We start from the raw sequence: 16,732 nt of genomic DNA, 5'->3' as shown, positions 1-16,732 counted from the left end.
GCACGGTAGAGGGAAGAGTGCCAGGGAGGCTAGTCCTGATCTGGCACACCCCAATAAGTTTGCTAAGTTGGCAGATGAGGGGGGTGCCAGTACAGGGGTAGCACTGCTGCTGTTGCCAGGCATGTCCTCTGAAAGCCGGAGGAGTGACTGCTCCGGTAAGGAGGGAAATAGGAGAGCAGGGCAGGCCAGACAGGTGCTGGTAGTGGGGGACTCAATTATTAGGGGAATAGATAGGGCAATCTTTCACAAAGACAGGGATTGTCGAACGGTGTGCTGCCTACCTGGCGCTCGAGTCCGACACATCGCTGATCGGGTGGACAGATTACTGGGAGGGGCTGGTGAGGACCCAGCAGTCATGGTGCACATTGGCACAAATGACAAAGTTAGAGGTAGGTGGAAGGTCCTTAAAGATGATTTCAGGGAATTAGGCTGCAAGCTGAAAGCAAGGACCTCCAACGTGGTATTTTCCGAAATACTGCCTGTACCACGTGCCACGCCAGAGAGGCAACGGGAGACTAGGGATGTTAATAAGTGGCTCAAGAATTGGTGTAGGATGGAGGGGTTTGGGTTCCTGCAGAACTGGGCCGACTTCTCAGTTGGCTACAGGCTCTACGCTAGGGACGGGCTGCACCTCAATGGAGAAGGTGCAGCTGTGCTGTGGGAGAAAATGGCTAGAAGGTTGTAAGAGTGTTTAAAGGGACTCTGTCACCTGAATTTGGAAGGAACAATTTTCAGTCATATGGGCGGGGTTTTCAGGTGTTTGATTCACCCTTTCCTTACCCGCTGGCTGCATGCTGGCTGCAATATTGGATTGAAGTTCATTCTCTGTCCTCCGTAGTACATGCCTGCACAAGGCAATCTTGCCTTACGCAGGCGTGTACTATGGATGAAAGAGAATGAACTTCAATCCAATATTGCAGCCAGCATGCAGTCAGCGGGTAAGGAAAGGGTGAATCAAACACCCAAAAACCCCGCCCATATGACTGAAAATTGTTCCCTCCAAATTCAGGTGACAGAGTCCCTTTAAACTAGGGATTGGGGGAGGGTATTCAATTTATAGGAGGGGAAGATGGTGCAGATAGAGACCTGGGCACAAATAAGGAAGTTGGGGGTGGCGGTGGCATGGGGGGTGGGGTTAGAACAGTTAATAATTTAAGAAAGAATAGAGGTACAGAGAGGAACATCAAGTGCATGTATACTAATGCCAGAAGCCTCGCCAACAAAATGGACGAATTAGAACTAATGTTGTTGGAGCATAATTATGACATGGTGGGGATATCTGAAACATGGCTGGATGAGAGCCATGACTGGGCTGTTAGCTTGCAGGGCTATAGCCTGTTCAGAAATGACTGTACAGATAAGCGAGGGGAAGGGGTGTGTCTATATGTAAAATCGTCCTTAGCCCCTTCATGACCTTGGGATTTTCCATTTTTCCGGGTTCGTTTTTCGCTCCCCTCCTTCCCAGAGTCATAACTTTTTTATTTTTCCATCAATTTGGCCATGTGAGGGCTTATTTTTTTGCGGGACAAGTTGTACTTTTGAAAGACATCATTGGTTTTACCATGTCGTGTACTAGAAAACGGGAAAAAAATTCCAAGTGCGGTGAAATTGCAAAGAAAGTGCAGTCCCACACTTGTTTTTTGTTTGGCTTTTTTGCTAGGTTCACTAAATGCTAAAACTGACCTACTATTATGATTCTCCAGGTCACTATGAGTTCATAGATACCTAACATGACAAGGTTATTTTTTATCTAAGTGGTGAAAAAAAATTCCAAACTTTGCTAAAAAAAAACAAAAATGGCGCCATTTTCCGATACTCGTAGCATCTCCATTTTTCATGATCTGGGGTTGGTTGAGGGCTTATTTTTTGCGTTCCGAGCTGGCATTTTTAATGATACCATTTCAGTGCAGATACGTTATTTTGATCGCCCGTTATTGCATTTTAATTCAATGTTGCGGCGACCAAAAAAATGTAATTCTGGCGTTTCAAATTTTTTTCTCGCTACGCCGTCTAGCGATCAGGTTAATGCTTTTTTTAAATTGATAGATCGGGCGATTCTGAACGTGGCGATACCAAATATGTGTAGATTTGATTTTTTTTATTGATTTATTTTGATTGGGGCAAAAGGGGGGTGATTTAAACTTTTATATATATTTTTTTTTTCACATTTTTTTAAACTTTTTTTAACTTTTGCCAAGCTTCTATAGCCTCCATAGGAGGATAGAAGCTGGCACAACACGATTGCCTCTGCTACATAGCAGCGATCTGATGTTCGCTGCTATGTAGCAGAATTGCAGGTGTGCTTTGAGCGCCGACCACAGGGTGGCGCTCACAGCTGCCAGGGATCAGTAACCATAGAGGTCTCAAGGACCTCTATGGTTACTATTCTGAAGCATCGCCGACCTCTGATCATGTGACGGGGGTCGGCTATGCGATCATTTCCGGCCGCCCAGCCAGAAGCGGTAGTTAAATGCCGCTGTCTGCGTTTGACAGCGACATTTAACTAGTTAATAAGCGCCGGGCAGATCGCGATTCTGCCCGCGCCTATTACGGGCACATGTCAGCTGTTCAAAACAGCTGACATGTCCTGGTTTTGATGCGGGCTCACCGCCGGAGCCCGCATCAAAGCGGGGCTTCTGACCTCGGACGTACTATCCCGTCCGAGGTCAGAAAGGGGTTAAAGGGAAGGTGCCATCAAAAAAAAATTTTTTTCCAGCGATTGAAAAAATGTAAAGAATTAATGTTTAAATTTTCTTAAAAAATATTATCATTTGTTTATAATTTAGCAAAATATGAAAAATAATTTTAAAGGGTTTGGCATTTTCACTTTTAAACACTAGGGGGAGCAGCTAATGAAATTTGACAAAAACCTAGTGTACAACTAGCTCACATTACTGCACTGCAGTAATTATGGGCGGAGTCTGCTGATGTGTGTGATGTCCCCTTTCCTCCCCTTCTAGGTGTTTGCTAAGGGATAAGCTAGGATGATATTCAGGAACCCAGTGAGCAGCCATTTTGTTGGTGACTGCAGAGTTAGGCTACTTTCAGACATAGCGCATTTTTGAGCGCTATTTTGCGGGCGCTTTTCAAAAATGCGCAATGTCATTTTCGTCTGCCGGCAAAGTGAATGAGAAATTCACTTTGCCGTTCAGACACACCGCAAAAAAACGCGGCGCTTTTGTCTGCAAACACGCCGGCGTAAAAAGAATTGACATGTCAATTCTTTACGCAGCGGCGTGTCTGCGTATCCCCATAGGGCCCCATATTACCGTCCACACACAGCCTTTGTCCTGGGTGTCGGAGTCTTTGTACGGAGGGGTTGACACCCAGGACCGGACGTGACGTCGGACAGGAAGAGGGAAGCCCCCGCCCCCCAGTGAAGCAGCATGGAGTGTGTGCCGTGTGCGCCCTGTGTGTGTGCGCCGTGTCCCCCCCGCCCCCGCCCCCCGTGTGTATGTGTGTGTGTGTGTGTATGTGTGTGTGTGTGTGTGCGCGTGTGTCCCCATGCGACGCTAGTGCCACCATTGTGCTAAGTCGCCGTATGGACTACTACTCCCATCCGGTATTAGGATGGGAGAGTTGTCCCTGTGTCCGGCGACTTAGCACAGTTGTAAAGTTACACAAAACACCTACACACAATACACATACATGACACACAGTACAGTACATACAACACATAACATAGAGTATATACTCACCAACAGCACACTTGTAGGCGAAGCCCTCGATCCTCCAGGAAAAAATCACAAAATAAAAAATCAAATTCATACTCCCTGTCCGCAGAATACATAAAACGAGTGTCCCACGCCGATCCCCTGCTCTCCGGCGATACACTGCCAGGAGCGAAGCTCCTAGCAGTGTATCGCGTACTGTTCCGGAGTTCAATGGCTCCGGCGTCTCGGTTAACAGCAGTACAGCTGCGTTGAACTTTCCCACGCAGCACTGCCGTTAAGCGAGAGTGCCGGGGTCAATGACCGCCGGTAAACTCGCTCGCGCATGCGCAGTGACACACCGACAGGAACTATGGCTCCTGTCAGTGTGTTGCTGCAGCCGTGGAGAGCAGACATATCTCTGGATGTGTCTGTTCTCCATGGAAAATCTTCGTGGGATACGTGGCACTTAAATACGTGGCAATTAAATACGTGACACGTGGCACTTATACGTGATACGTGTCACTGAAATACGTGGCACGTGTCACTGAAATACGTGGCATGTGGCACTTAAATATGGGATACGTGGCACTGAAATACGTGATACGTGGCACTGAAATACGTGATACGTGGCACTAAAATACGTGGCACTTAAATACGTGGCACGTGGCACTGAAATACGTGATACGTGGCAATGAAATACGTGGCACTTAAATACGTGGAACGTGGCACTTAAATACGTGGCACGTGGCACTTAAATACGTGGCACGTGGCACTTAAATACGTGGCACGTGGCACTTAAATACGTGGCACGTAAATACGTGGCACATGGCACCGAAATACGTGATACGTGGCACCGAAATACGTGGCACGTGGCACTTAAATACGTGGCACGTGGCACCGAAATACGTGATACGTGGCACTTAAATACGTGGCACGTGGCACTTAAATACGTGGCACGTGGCACTTAAATACGTGGCACGTGGCACTTAAATACGTGGCAATGAAATACGTGGCACGTGGCAATGAAATACGTGGCACGTGGCACTGAAATACATGGCACGTGGCACTTAAATACGTGGCACGTGGCAATGAAATACGTGGCACGTGGCAATGAAATACGTGGCACGTGGCACTGAAATACGTGGCACGTGGCACTGAAATACGTGATACGTGGCACTGAAATACATGGCACTGAAATACATGGCACGTGGCACTGAAATACGTGGCACTTAGGCCATGTTCACATTTGCGTTGTGCACCGCAGCGTCGGCGCCGCAACACACAACGCAAACTAAAACACAGCAAAACGCATGCACAACGCTGCGTTTTGCGCCGCATGCATCCTTTTTTTTATTGATTTTGGACGCAGCAAAAATGCAACTTGCTGCGTCCTCTGCGCCCGGATGCGTGCGCTGCAGTGACGCATGCGGCGCAAAACGCGGAGCGCTGTCATTCAAAACACGTCCACTCATTTTGGTGTTTAGTCCCAAAATGGAGGATGGAAGAAGAAAAGGGTTGGACAAGGAAATTACATCATTTCTTTTTTTTTTTTTCCCCACTGCAGTTAAAGCTTTATTTGTGTCAAACACAATCTGCAGAGAAAACTGCATAAAAAAACCGCACTAAAAACCGCATCAAAAACGCACCAAAAACGCACCTGCGTTTTCTGCCAAGAGCTGCGGTTTTTGACCTGAAAAAAAAGGATTGAAATCAGGAACGTGTGAACATACCCTTAAATTAGAATCAAATAAAGACTTCTTGCCTGTTTATTTTGATTAAAATATTTTTTCTGTGTCTGTCTTTATTTACTTTTACCGTACAGGGTTACGAGGGGGGGCGTCTGACTGACGCCTGCCCTAGTAACCTGGGGTTAGTGACAGTGGGGTTAGTAAACCCCAGCTGATGTCTGTTCCGCTTGCTGAGGCGTCTTTGGCTCAAGGCCATTGCAGCTGGCAGAATCGACATGATGTTAACTCCAGTGTGTATTGTATTCTGAGTCATAAAGACAGGAAATGACCTCAATGACTCTTTTTTTTTCCCCTTTTTTTTTTTTTTCAAACAAACTTTATTTTCAGTACACAATGCTGAAAAAAACGCAGCTGCAAAAAACGCAGCAAAAAACGCAGCAAAAAACGCAGTGTGTGAAAGCAGCTGCGTTTTTTGCCTGCGTAAAAAAACGCAGGTAAAGCAGCAGCAAAATACGCGCGCGTAAAAATACGCAGCAAATATGCTGTGTGTGAAAGTAGCCTTAGGCTGCCATCACACTAGCAGTATTTGGTCAGTATTTTACATCAGTATTTGTAAGCCAAAACCAGGAGTGGAACAAATAGAGGAAAAGTATAACAGAAACATATGCACAACTTCTGTATTTATCACCCACTCCCGGTTTTGGCTTACAAATACTGAGGTAAAATACTGACCAAATACTGCTAGTGTGACGACAGCCTTATACTGACAAGTAGACAGTCACCGAGGATGGCAGGCAGCAAGGATTGTGGGAGATATGTGGTGGAGGGAGCAGGGTGACAGCAGCACAGAGTATTTCAGGAGAGCAGTGTGCTGGCAGTATGGGGGGGCACCATGTTCAGTGCGCGGAGCAGCCAGGAATTGTACATAGAGCGCTGTCTTTTATACACATGGATGGACCGTCTGCTTGTCTGCTCCACAGAAATCCAGGAAACATTTCTGTGGATTGATGGCCTGTTCTGATCCAGACTTTCCATGCAAAGACCCCATTCCCCTCCTCAGATCCTGTCTTCTCCATCCTGTCCTGGCAATGTGTGAAAGTGAGGCGACAGGCGAAGTACGGGGTGACGCTGGGAAGGAAATGTAGCCATATAGTAACGTTAAACATGAGACGCCTCTCTTCAGCTGCCTCACCAGCCTTCCTCTGACTGCACCTAACTGGAGGTCATGCTGCCCCCTCTATTACCCCATACCCGTGTGCAGCTGCTCAACCAGAACAACCTTAGAATGGGTCCACTTTATGAAGATAATACTGCCATAGTGTTCTCACATAATACCGCCATATATATCACACATAATACTGTCCTATAGTTCCCACATAATACCATCATATAGATCACAAATAACGACGCCATAGTGTTCTCACATAATACCGCCATATTGATCACAAATAATATCGCCATATAGATCACACATAATATCGCCATATAGATCACTCATAATACCACCATATAGAGCACACAATACCGCCATATAGAGCACACATAATACTGTACTATATTTCTCACATAATACCATCATATAGATCTCACATAATACCGCCAGTGTTCTCACATAATACCGCCATATAGAGCACACATAATACCGCCATATAGAGCACACATAATACCGCCATATAGAGCACACATAATACTGTCCTATAGTTCTCACATAATACCATCATATAGAGCACAAATAACGACGCCATAGTGTTCTCACATAATACCGACATATAGATCTCACATAATAACGCCATATAGAGAACACAATACCGCCATATAGATCTCACATAATACCGCCATATACAGTACAGACCAAAAGTTTGGACACACCTTCTCATTTAAAGATTTTTCTGTATTTTCATGACTATGAAAATTGTAAATTCACACGGAAGGCATCAAAACTATGAATTAACACATGTGGAATTATATACTTAACAAAAAGGTGTGAAACACTGAAAATATGTCTTATATTCTAGGTTCTTCAAAGTAGCCACCTTTTGCTTTGATGACTGCTTTCACACTCTTGGCATTCTCTTGATGATCTTCAAGAGGTAGTCACTGGAAATGGTTTTCACTTCACAGGTGTGCCCTGTCAGGTTTAATAAGTGGGATTTCTTGCCTTATAAATGGGGTTGGGACCATCAGTTGTGTTGAGCAGAAGTCTGGTGGATACACAGCTGATAGTCCTACTGAATAGACGGTTAGAATTTGTATTATGGAAAGAAAAAAGCAGCTAAGTAAAGAAAAATAAGTGGCCATCATTGCTTTAAGAAATAAAGGTCATTCAGTCTAAAAAATTGGGAAAACTTTGAAAGTGTCCCCAAGTGCAGTTGTAAAAACCATCAAGTGCTACAAAGAAACTGGCTCACATGAGGACCGCCCCAGGAAAGGAAGACCAAGAGTCACCTCTGCTTCTGAGGATAAGTTTATCCGAGTCACCAGCCTCAGAAATCGCAGTTTAATAGCAGCTCAGATTAGAGACCAGGTCAATGCCACACAGAGTTCTAGCAGCAAACACATCTCTACAACAACTGTTAAGAGGAGACTTTGTGCAGCAGGCCTTCATGGTAAAATAGATGCTAGGAAACCACTGCTAAGGACAGGCAACAAGCAGAAGAAACTTGTTGGGGCTAAAGAACACAAGGAATGGACATTAGACTAGTGGAAATCTGTGCTTTGGTCTGATGAGTCCAAATTTGAGATCTTTGGTTCCAACCACCGTGTCTTTGTGTGACGCAGAAAAAGTGAACAGATGGACTGTACACGCATGGTTGCCACCGTGAAGAATGGAGGAGGAGGTGTGATGGTATGACTTTGCTGGTGACACTGTTGGGGATTTATTCAAAATTGAAGGCATACTGAACCAGCATGGCTACCACAGCATCTTGCAGCGGCATGCTTTTCCATCCGGTTTGCGTTTAGTTGGACCATCATTTATTTTTCAACTGGACAATGACCTCAAACACACCTCCAGGCTGTGTTAGGTGCTATTTGACCTGGCCTCCACTGTCACCAGACCTGAACTCAATCGAGATGGTTTGGGGTGAGCTGGACCACAGAGTGAAGGAAAAAGGGCCAACAAGTGCTAAGCATCTATGGGAACTCCTTCAAGATTGTTGGAAGACCATTTACGGTGACTACCTCTTGAAGCTCATCAAGAGAATTCCAAGAGTGTGCAAAGCAGTCATCAAAGCAAAAGGTGGCTACTTTGAAGAACCTAGAATATAATATATCAGTTGTTTCACACTTTTTTGTTAAGTATATAATTCCACATGTGTTAATTCAGTTTTGATGCCTTCCGTGTGAATTTACAATTTTAGTCATGAAAATACAGAAAAATCTTTAAATGAGAAGGTGTGTCCAAACTTTTGGTCTGTACTGTAGATCACACATAACGAGGGAGAGGAGTGCAGAGGAGAGGATTAGATGCACAGCTCAGCAGTCAGTATCACACAGGACAGTATTAGATACACAGCTCAGTCAGTATCATACAGGATAGAATTAGATACATGGCTCAGCCGTCAGTATCACAAAGGATAGCATTAGATACACAGCTCAGCAGTCAATATCACACAGGGGAGGATTAGATACACATCTCTGCACAGTAACACACAGAATAGGATTAGATACACGGCTCAGCAGACAGTATCACACAGGATAGGATTAGATACACAGCTCAGTCAGTATCACACAGGATAGGATTAGATGCATGGCTCAGCAGACAGTATCACAGAGGAGAGGATTAGATACACGTCTCAGCAAAGTATCACACAGGAGAGGATTAGATACACGTCTCAGCAAAGTATCACACAGGAGAGGATTAGATACACAGCTCAGTCAGTATCACACAGTATAGGATTAGATGCATGGCTCAGCAGACTATCACACAGGAGAGGAGTAGATACACAGCTCAGCAAAGTATCACACAGGAGAGGATTAGATACACAGCTCAGCAAAGTATCACAAAGGAGAGGATTAGATACACAGCTCAGTTAGTATCACACAGGATAGGATTAGATGCATGGCTCAGCAGACTATCACACAGGAGAGGATTAGATACACAGCTCAGTTAGTATCACACAGGATAGGATTAGATGCATGGCTCAGCAGACTATCACACAGGAGAGGAGTAGATACACAGCTTAGCAAAGTATCATGCAGCGCCCCAGAGTCCTGGCCGTTGCAGTACTGTCATTCCGCCACTAAGGGGAGTGATGGTACGTCTGATTGCACTAAAAGAGTTTACCTCAGCAAAGTATCACACAGGAGAGGATTAGATACACAGCTCAGTTAGTATCACACAGGATAGGATTAGATGCATGGCTCAGCAGACAGTATCACACAGGAGAGGATTAGATACACAGCTCAGTCAGTATCACACATGAGAGGAGATAACTGCTCAGAGTCAGCACCACAAAGGATAGGATTAGATTCCCTCTCCCCCTCCCCACTGATACTTACTTCACTGTTCCCCTGACTGCTGAGTCCTTTCTCCCTCCCGTCCTTGGTCTTCTCCTTCTCCTCCTCCTATAACCGCAGGGCTCCTGCGATTATACTGTGAAACTGGAGCTCACAGCACACTGTGAGCTCCAGGAAGATGACGCCGATCTCCTGCCTCTGCTGTGGTGTGGACGGTTCAGGGGGCATGGCCAGACCAGAGCAGAGAGCAGCACAATGTAAACTATACGGTCGGACGCCGACTGCAGATCTCTTTGCCCAGGGCTGCCGTATTTGCAGAGTTTAAGTGTCGTGCAGCTACACTTACACTCCCGCAAAGCAAAATGGTGGCACCCAGTGGCTGAAAAAAAAATAATAAAAAAAATGTTAAAGTTAAAAAATGTAAATTTGTATTAAAAATAATTGTTTAGATAAACAATAATTTTTAATACAAAAAATAAAATGCGGCACCTTCCCTTTAAAACCCATCCTGCGTGATAATATAGGTGAATTTAATGAAAATGTAGAGTCCCTGTGGGTGGAGATAATATGAGGGGGGGAAAATAATAAATTACTGATAGGGGTTTGTTATAAATCTCCAAAAATAATGGAAGCAATGGAGAATATCCTCGTAAAGCAAATACATGAAGCTGCGACTCAAGGAGAAGTCATTATTATGGGGGACTTCAACTACCCTGAAATAGATTGGGGAACAGAAACCTGCAGTTCCAGCAAAGGTAATCGGTTTTTGACAACTATGAGAGACAACTACCTTTCACAACTGGTTCAGGACCCAACAAGGAGGGGGACACTGCTAGACCTAATATTAACCAACAGGCCGGACCACATATCAAATATAAGGGTTGGGGGTCACTTGGGGAATAGTGATCACAAAATAATAAGTTTTCATGTATCCTTTAATAAGATGTGTAGTAGGGGAGTTACAAGGACACTAAACTTCAGGAGGGCAAATTTCCAATGGATGAGAGAGGATCTTGGTGCAATTAACTGGGACGATAGCCTGAGACACAAAAATACACAAAGAAAATGGGAAACGTTTATTAGCATCCTGGATAGGACCTGTGCACAGTATATACCGTATGGGAATAAAAATTCTAGAAATAGGAGGAAACCAATATGGCTAAATAGAGCTGTAAGGGGCGCAATAAGTGACAAAAAGAAAGCATTTAGAGAATTAAAGGAAGTGGGTAGTGAGGAGGCATTAAATAAATACAAAAAATTAAATAAATTCTGTAAAAAGCAAATCAAGGCAGCAAAGATTGAGACAGAGAGACTCATTGCCAGAGAGAGTAAAAATAATCCCAAACTATTCTTTAACTACATAAAAAGTAAGAAACTAAAAAATGATAGTGTTGGCCCCCTTAAAAATAGTCTGGGTGAAATGGTGGATGAGGATGAGGAAAAAGCCAATCTGCTAAATGACTTTTTTTCATCAGTATTTACAAAAGAAAATCCCATGGCAGACAAAATGACTAGTGATAAAAATTCCCAATTAAATGTCACCTGCGTAACCCAGCAGGTAGAACGGTGGTGTCTAAAAATCACTAAAATTGACAAATCTCCGGGCCCGGATGGGATACACCCTCGAGTACTACAGGAATTAAGTACAGTCATTGATAGACCATTATTTTTAATCTTTAAAGACTCCATAATAACAGAGTCTGTACCACAGGACTGGCGTATAGCAAATGTGGTGCCAATATTCAAAAAGGGGACAAAACTTAAACTCGGTAATTATAGGCCAGTAAGCTTAACCTCTACTGTGGGTAAAATCCTGGAGGACATTCTAAGGGATGCTATACTGGAGTATCTGAAGAGGAATAACCTCATGACCCAGTATCAGCACGGGTCTACTAGGGACCGTTCATGTCATACTAATTTGATCAGCTTCTATGAAGAGGTAAGTTCCGGACTGGACAAAGGGAATCCAGTGGATGTAGTGTATATGGACTTTTCAAAAGCTTTTGATACGGTGCCACACAAAAGCTTGTTACATAAAATTAGAATAATGGGGATAGAGGAAAATATGTGTAAGTGGGTTGAGAGCTGGCTCAGGGATAGGAAACAAAGGGTGGTTATTAATGGAGCACACTCGGACTGGGTCGCGGTTAGCAGTGGGGTACCACAGGGGTCAGTATTGGGCCGTCTTCTTTTTAATATATTTATTAATGACCTTGTAGGGGGCATTCAGAGTAGAATTTCAATATTTGCAGATGACACTAAACTCTGCAGGGTAATCAATACATGGGAGGACAATTTTATATTACAGGATGATTTATGTAAACTAGAAGCTTGGGCTGATAAACGGCAAATGAGCTTTAATGGGGATAAATGTAAGGTCATGCACTTGGGTAGAAGTAATAAGATGTATAACTATGTGCTTAATTCTAGAACTCTGGGCAAAACCGTCAATGAAAAACACCTGGGTGTATGGGTGGATAACAAACTCATATTCAGTGGCCAGTGTCAGCCAGCTGCTACAAAGGCAAATAAAATAATGGGATGCATTAAAAGAGGCATAGATGCTCATGAGGAGAACATAATTTTACCTCTATACAAGTCACTAGTTCGACCACACTTAGAATACTGTGCACAGTTCTGGTCTCCGGTGTATAAGAAAGACATAGCTGAACTGGAGCGGGTGCAGAGAAGAGCGACCAAGGTTATTAGAGGACTGGGGGTCTGCAATACCAAAATAGGTTATTACACTTGGGGCTATTTAGTTTGGAAAAATGAAGACTAAGGGGGTGATCTTATTTTAATGTATAAATATATGAGGGGACAGTACAAAGACCTTTCTGATGATCTTTTTAATCATAGACCTGAGACAGGGACAAGGGGGCATCCTCTACGTCTGGAGGAAAAAAGGTTTAAGCATAGTAGCAGACGCGGATTCTTTACTGTAAGAGCAGTGAAACTATGGAACTCTCTGCCATATGATGTTGTAATGAGTGATTCATTACTTAAATTTAAGACGGGACTGGATACCTTTCTGGAAAAGTATAATGTTACAGGGTATATATACTAGATTCCTTGATAGGGCGTTGATCCAGGGAACTAGTCTGATTGCCGTATGTGGAGTTGGGAAGGAATTTTTTCCCCAAGGTGGAGCTTACTCTTTGCCACATGGTTTTTTTTTGCCTTCCTCTGGATCAACATGTTAGGGCATGTTAGGTTAGGCTATGGGTTGAACTAGATGGACTTAAAGTCTTCCTTCAACCTTAATAACTATATATGTCACTATGTTTGTGTTTAAACTTGGAGACATTTGTTGCTGGATAGAGCGCTGCTCGGTCAGGTTTGACCGATTAGCACACTCTTCTGGTGTGTTTATTGATCTCCTGTCGGTCTCCAAGTTCCCCTAGGACGCGGCGTAGTTGCGCCTGCAGGGAAAATAATGGAGACCAGGCCTGGGCTGCCACTGCATTGTCACGGCGAGGACCGGAAGTGAGTGGGTGGAGCTTGGCCGGCACATTCCGGAAGCAATGAGGAGCCAGGGGGAGCTGGGGCCTGGTGCATAGAGTCACACTGCCGGAAGCTGTGTGACGGCGAAGCTGCATCGTCTCTGCCCTGGAGCCGCTCCAGAGGGCGGGGTAACCACATGGACTGCCTGCCCCCCAGCACCACCGGAACAGCCTCCGGAGCGGCAGAAGCGCCGTGCGATGCCCGACACCAGGTGCTGCCACAGAGGGGGTGAGGCACGGACCTTGTTCACCACACCGGGGGGCCAGATACTGGAGCGCTGGGTGGAGAGGGGACAATCTGGGCCAGCGCACGGGGACCTGAAATGTGAGGGGACGCTGAGGCCTTAGCATGTGAAGTTGCCACTCGGTGCCGGTGGAGATGGAGGGCACTATGGGTCGACCAGAGGGTGAAAACTAGCCCAATGACGATGGAGGTGGGTCCATGGAGGAGACGTCAAGAGGGGCAGAAGATGGTGCCCTGGGGGATGAAGAGGATGCCTATGGCATGGTTATGAGGCCTTGAGAGGGCATAGGGAGGTGCTGCTCCTTGCCGAAGGGCCTCAATCATAGGGTCAGACATGGCTGCAGGCTCAGGGGTCCTCCAGGAATACAACAGCTTCCAGGGGTCAGCCAGAGGAAAGAGGAAGGCGCTGACCCCGAGCACAAGAATTTAACCCATGTGGGTGTGGCTGGACACCCCTTCCTCTTTACCCCCATTGGTCAGTCGGGGCATCCCAATTTTTGCATCACCTGGGGAGTAGTGGGAGGGGAGAATTAGGCACCGCACTGTATTCCTTCTTGCTTTAGTTACAGGGGCTCAGCAGTCAGAGGCAAGTTCCTTAGTCAGTACCGTGCCTGCCAGGAATTGTGTACATGCTCGACCTCTGCTTTTTATTCAGACAGGGCAAGGAATGTAGCAATGCTGGAGGTCCTAGTGGACAAAACCCACTGAACAGTAATTAATCTAGTATCTAATCAAAAGGGATTAACTTAAAAATTGGGTATAACTCATTTAATATTTCATGATAGGTTAAAATTAGATTTCATTGCCACTGTTAAGTAATATTTGTGTGAACAACAATAAACTCACCACTTTTAACATTTACTATATGGTGCTTGTCCAAGGACCAGCCTCCAAGGTTTGATGGATCCAGTTCAAATCCTTGCAGAACTGCTGTTCTTTTCTCCCATAAAATAAGACTGAGGCATGTTTCATATTCAAAGCCAACAGAGACTAAAATGAGCATAAAGAAAGTCATTAAATCTAGAGATGAAGACTGAAACCAAGCTCCAATCAAACATCTGAATTGTAAATATGACAAGACAAAAATAATACATATTAGTAAAAGTCAAAGACCTTTTTAATTACGTGGAATGACAGGAACAGTATGTGCTGTTTTAAAGAGCAGAAGAAACGGATGTTGAGGCATACTCTAGAACATAGTGAATAATCTAACAGTAGATAATGCATAAATCAGAACATTTTGAATAATGGAGCTTTGCTGCTTCTTTTTTTCTTTTTACAGTTTAATAGTTTATCATCTTTCAATTGTTTAGAACATTTGCGGTATTGTGAAAAATGATGCAATCTTCCTTTTGTACTTTTGTTTTCTACACAGAGGTTGTGCTGAAGCAGAATTTCTTATACAACAGATCTAATGACAATTTTGGAGGCTTTAATATTATAAATATATATTTTAATTTTATTTCCATGCCAATAATTTGTAAAGCTGTAATTTAAAATTGCTTTCAGATGTTTTAAGAGGAATTTTACAATAATATCTTGTTCACATTATCAGCTTAGAAAGCAAAGTTAATGGTTCATTTGTGTCTGTGGTTATAAAATTAGATATAAATGCAAGACGTATTGGAAAAATAACTACTGGGAGACAGAAGCTGGCAATTCTCTAGAAATTTCAGATTGCCATTTTCTGAACAATTTGTTGTCCATGTTTGGTGTGTGAATGTTGTCATTCTGGGAATACAATATATCCAAAAATCACCAATCAAATTCTGCCTTTGCCTGGCCAGTTATTCCCAAACTAACCTTTCAAGAAACTGCTAATGACCAGACGAAGTCTTTCATAAATCTGTCCTTAGTGGTGTCTGACACAGAATATGGGCAAGCAACTACAGTTAGTGGTCAGTATTAGGGTTGAGCGAAACGGATCGTTCATTTTCATAAGTCTCATGAAACCCGACCCGATCCCTGTGTGGGGTCGGCCATGCGGTACGCGATCTTGGCGCCAAAGTCGCGTTTCGTATGACGCGTTTAGCGCCATTTTTTCAGCCAATAAAGGAGTGTGGGCAGAGTGATGACATAGGGGTTAGGGGCGTGCACGGCTATCATCATTTTATCGCTTGTGCGCAGTAGGGCTTTGCAATGTGTAACACGAGATTTTCTGTGCTGGGACGGAGGGGAATATGGGACGGAGGAGAGAGAGAGAGAGAGAGAGACAAAAAAAATAAAAATATCCCCATTGACGTGCATAGGGTTTCGTGTTCCGGCCGATCCTCGACTTTTCGCAGTAATCGGCCGATTTCGCCCGACTCGACTTTTCAAAAAGTCGGGTTTCGCAAAACATGACTCGACCCTAAAAAGGTCAAGGTCGCTCAACCCTTGTCAGTATTACTACACTTAGAGTATGTGCACACGTCCGGAAAGTATGCAGAAATTTCCTGAGAAAATCGTGAGGTTTTCCACAGGAATTCTGCACGCGTTTTTGTCACGTTTTTATTGCATATTTTGTGCATTTTTTGTGCAGATTTTTCGCGTTTTTTTCCAGAGATTCCCAATGCAATAATATAGTGGGAAATCCCCTTAACCCCTTTCTGACATTGGACGTACTATCCTGTCGAAGTGGGGTGGGCCCGTATGACCACCGACGGGATAGTACGTCCAGAGCGATCGGCGGCGCTCACGGGGGGAGCGCGGCCGATCGTGGCCGGGTATCAGCTGCCTATCGTAGCTGACATCCGGCACTATGTGCCAGGAGCAGTCACGGACCGCCGCCGGCACATTAACCCCCGGCAAACCGCGATCAAACATGATCGCAATGTGCTGGCGGTATAGGGAAGCATCGTGCAGGGAGGGGGCTCCCTGCGGGCTTCCCTGAGACACCTGGAGCAACGCGATGTGATCGCGTTGCTGTGAGGGTCTCTTACCTCCTCCTCCTCCTTGCAGGCCCGGATCCAAGATGGCCGCGGCATCCGGGTCCTGCAGGGAGGTGGTTTTACTGAGCCTGCTCAGAGCAGGCTATTTTGAACTGGTGGCCTAGGAGCAGCATGGACGAGCTCTGGAGTAGGTGGCCTATATACTGACCGCAGACCCTGAACTTAACACATCAACTAGAAGTAGCCGTGGGATGTTCCTGTCACTCCCTAGACACCTCGTCACGGCCGGAGGACTAATTACACCTAAAGGAAGAAA

General features: G+C 44.8%; 1 protein-coding gene across 7 annotated transcripts in view; it reads right to left on the bottom strand.

Moving 5' to 3' along the window:
- The window catches only part of LOC143776520 (teneurin-2-like), a 3,926,626-nt gene that overhangs the window by 589,763 nt on the left and 3,320,131 nt on the right, over nucleotides 1–16,732 (bottom strand). For all 7 annotated transcript variants that reach the window (XM_077265978.1, XM_077265979.1, XM_077265980.1 and 4 more), the window contains one exon: nucleotides 14,393–14,536. In XM_077265978.1, the coding sequence (XP_077122093.1) occupies nucleotides 14,393–14,536 (144 nt within the window). The remainder of the gene's footprint in view (nucleotides 1–14,392; nucleotides 14,537–16,732) is intronic.

The sequence above is a fragment of the Ranitomeya variabilis genome, chromosome 5, assembly GCF_051348905.1.
Source record: "Ranitomeya variabilis isolate aRanVar5 chromosome 5, aRanVar5.hap1, whole genome shotgun sequence".
Lineage (NCBI taxonomy): Eukaryota > Metazoa > Chordata > Amphibia > Anura > Dendrobatidae > Ranitomeya > Ranitomeya variabilis.
Note: the sequence above shows the minus strand (reverse complement) of the source record. Positions and strands in the feature narration are given on the sequence as shown.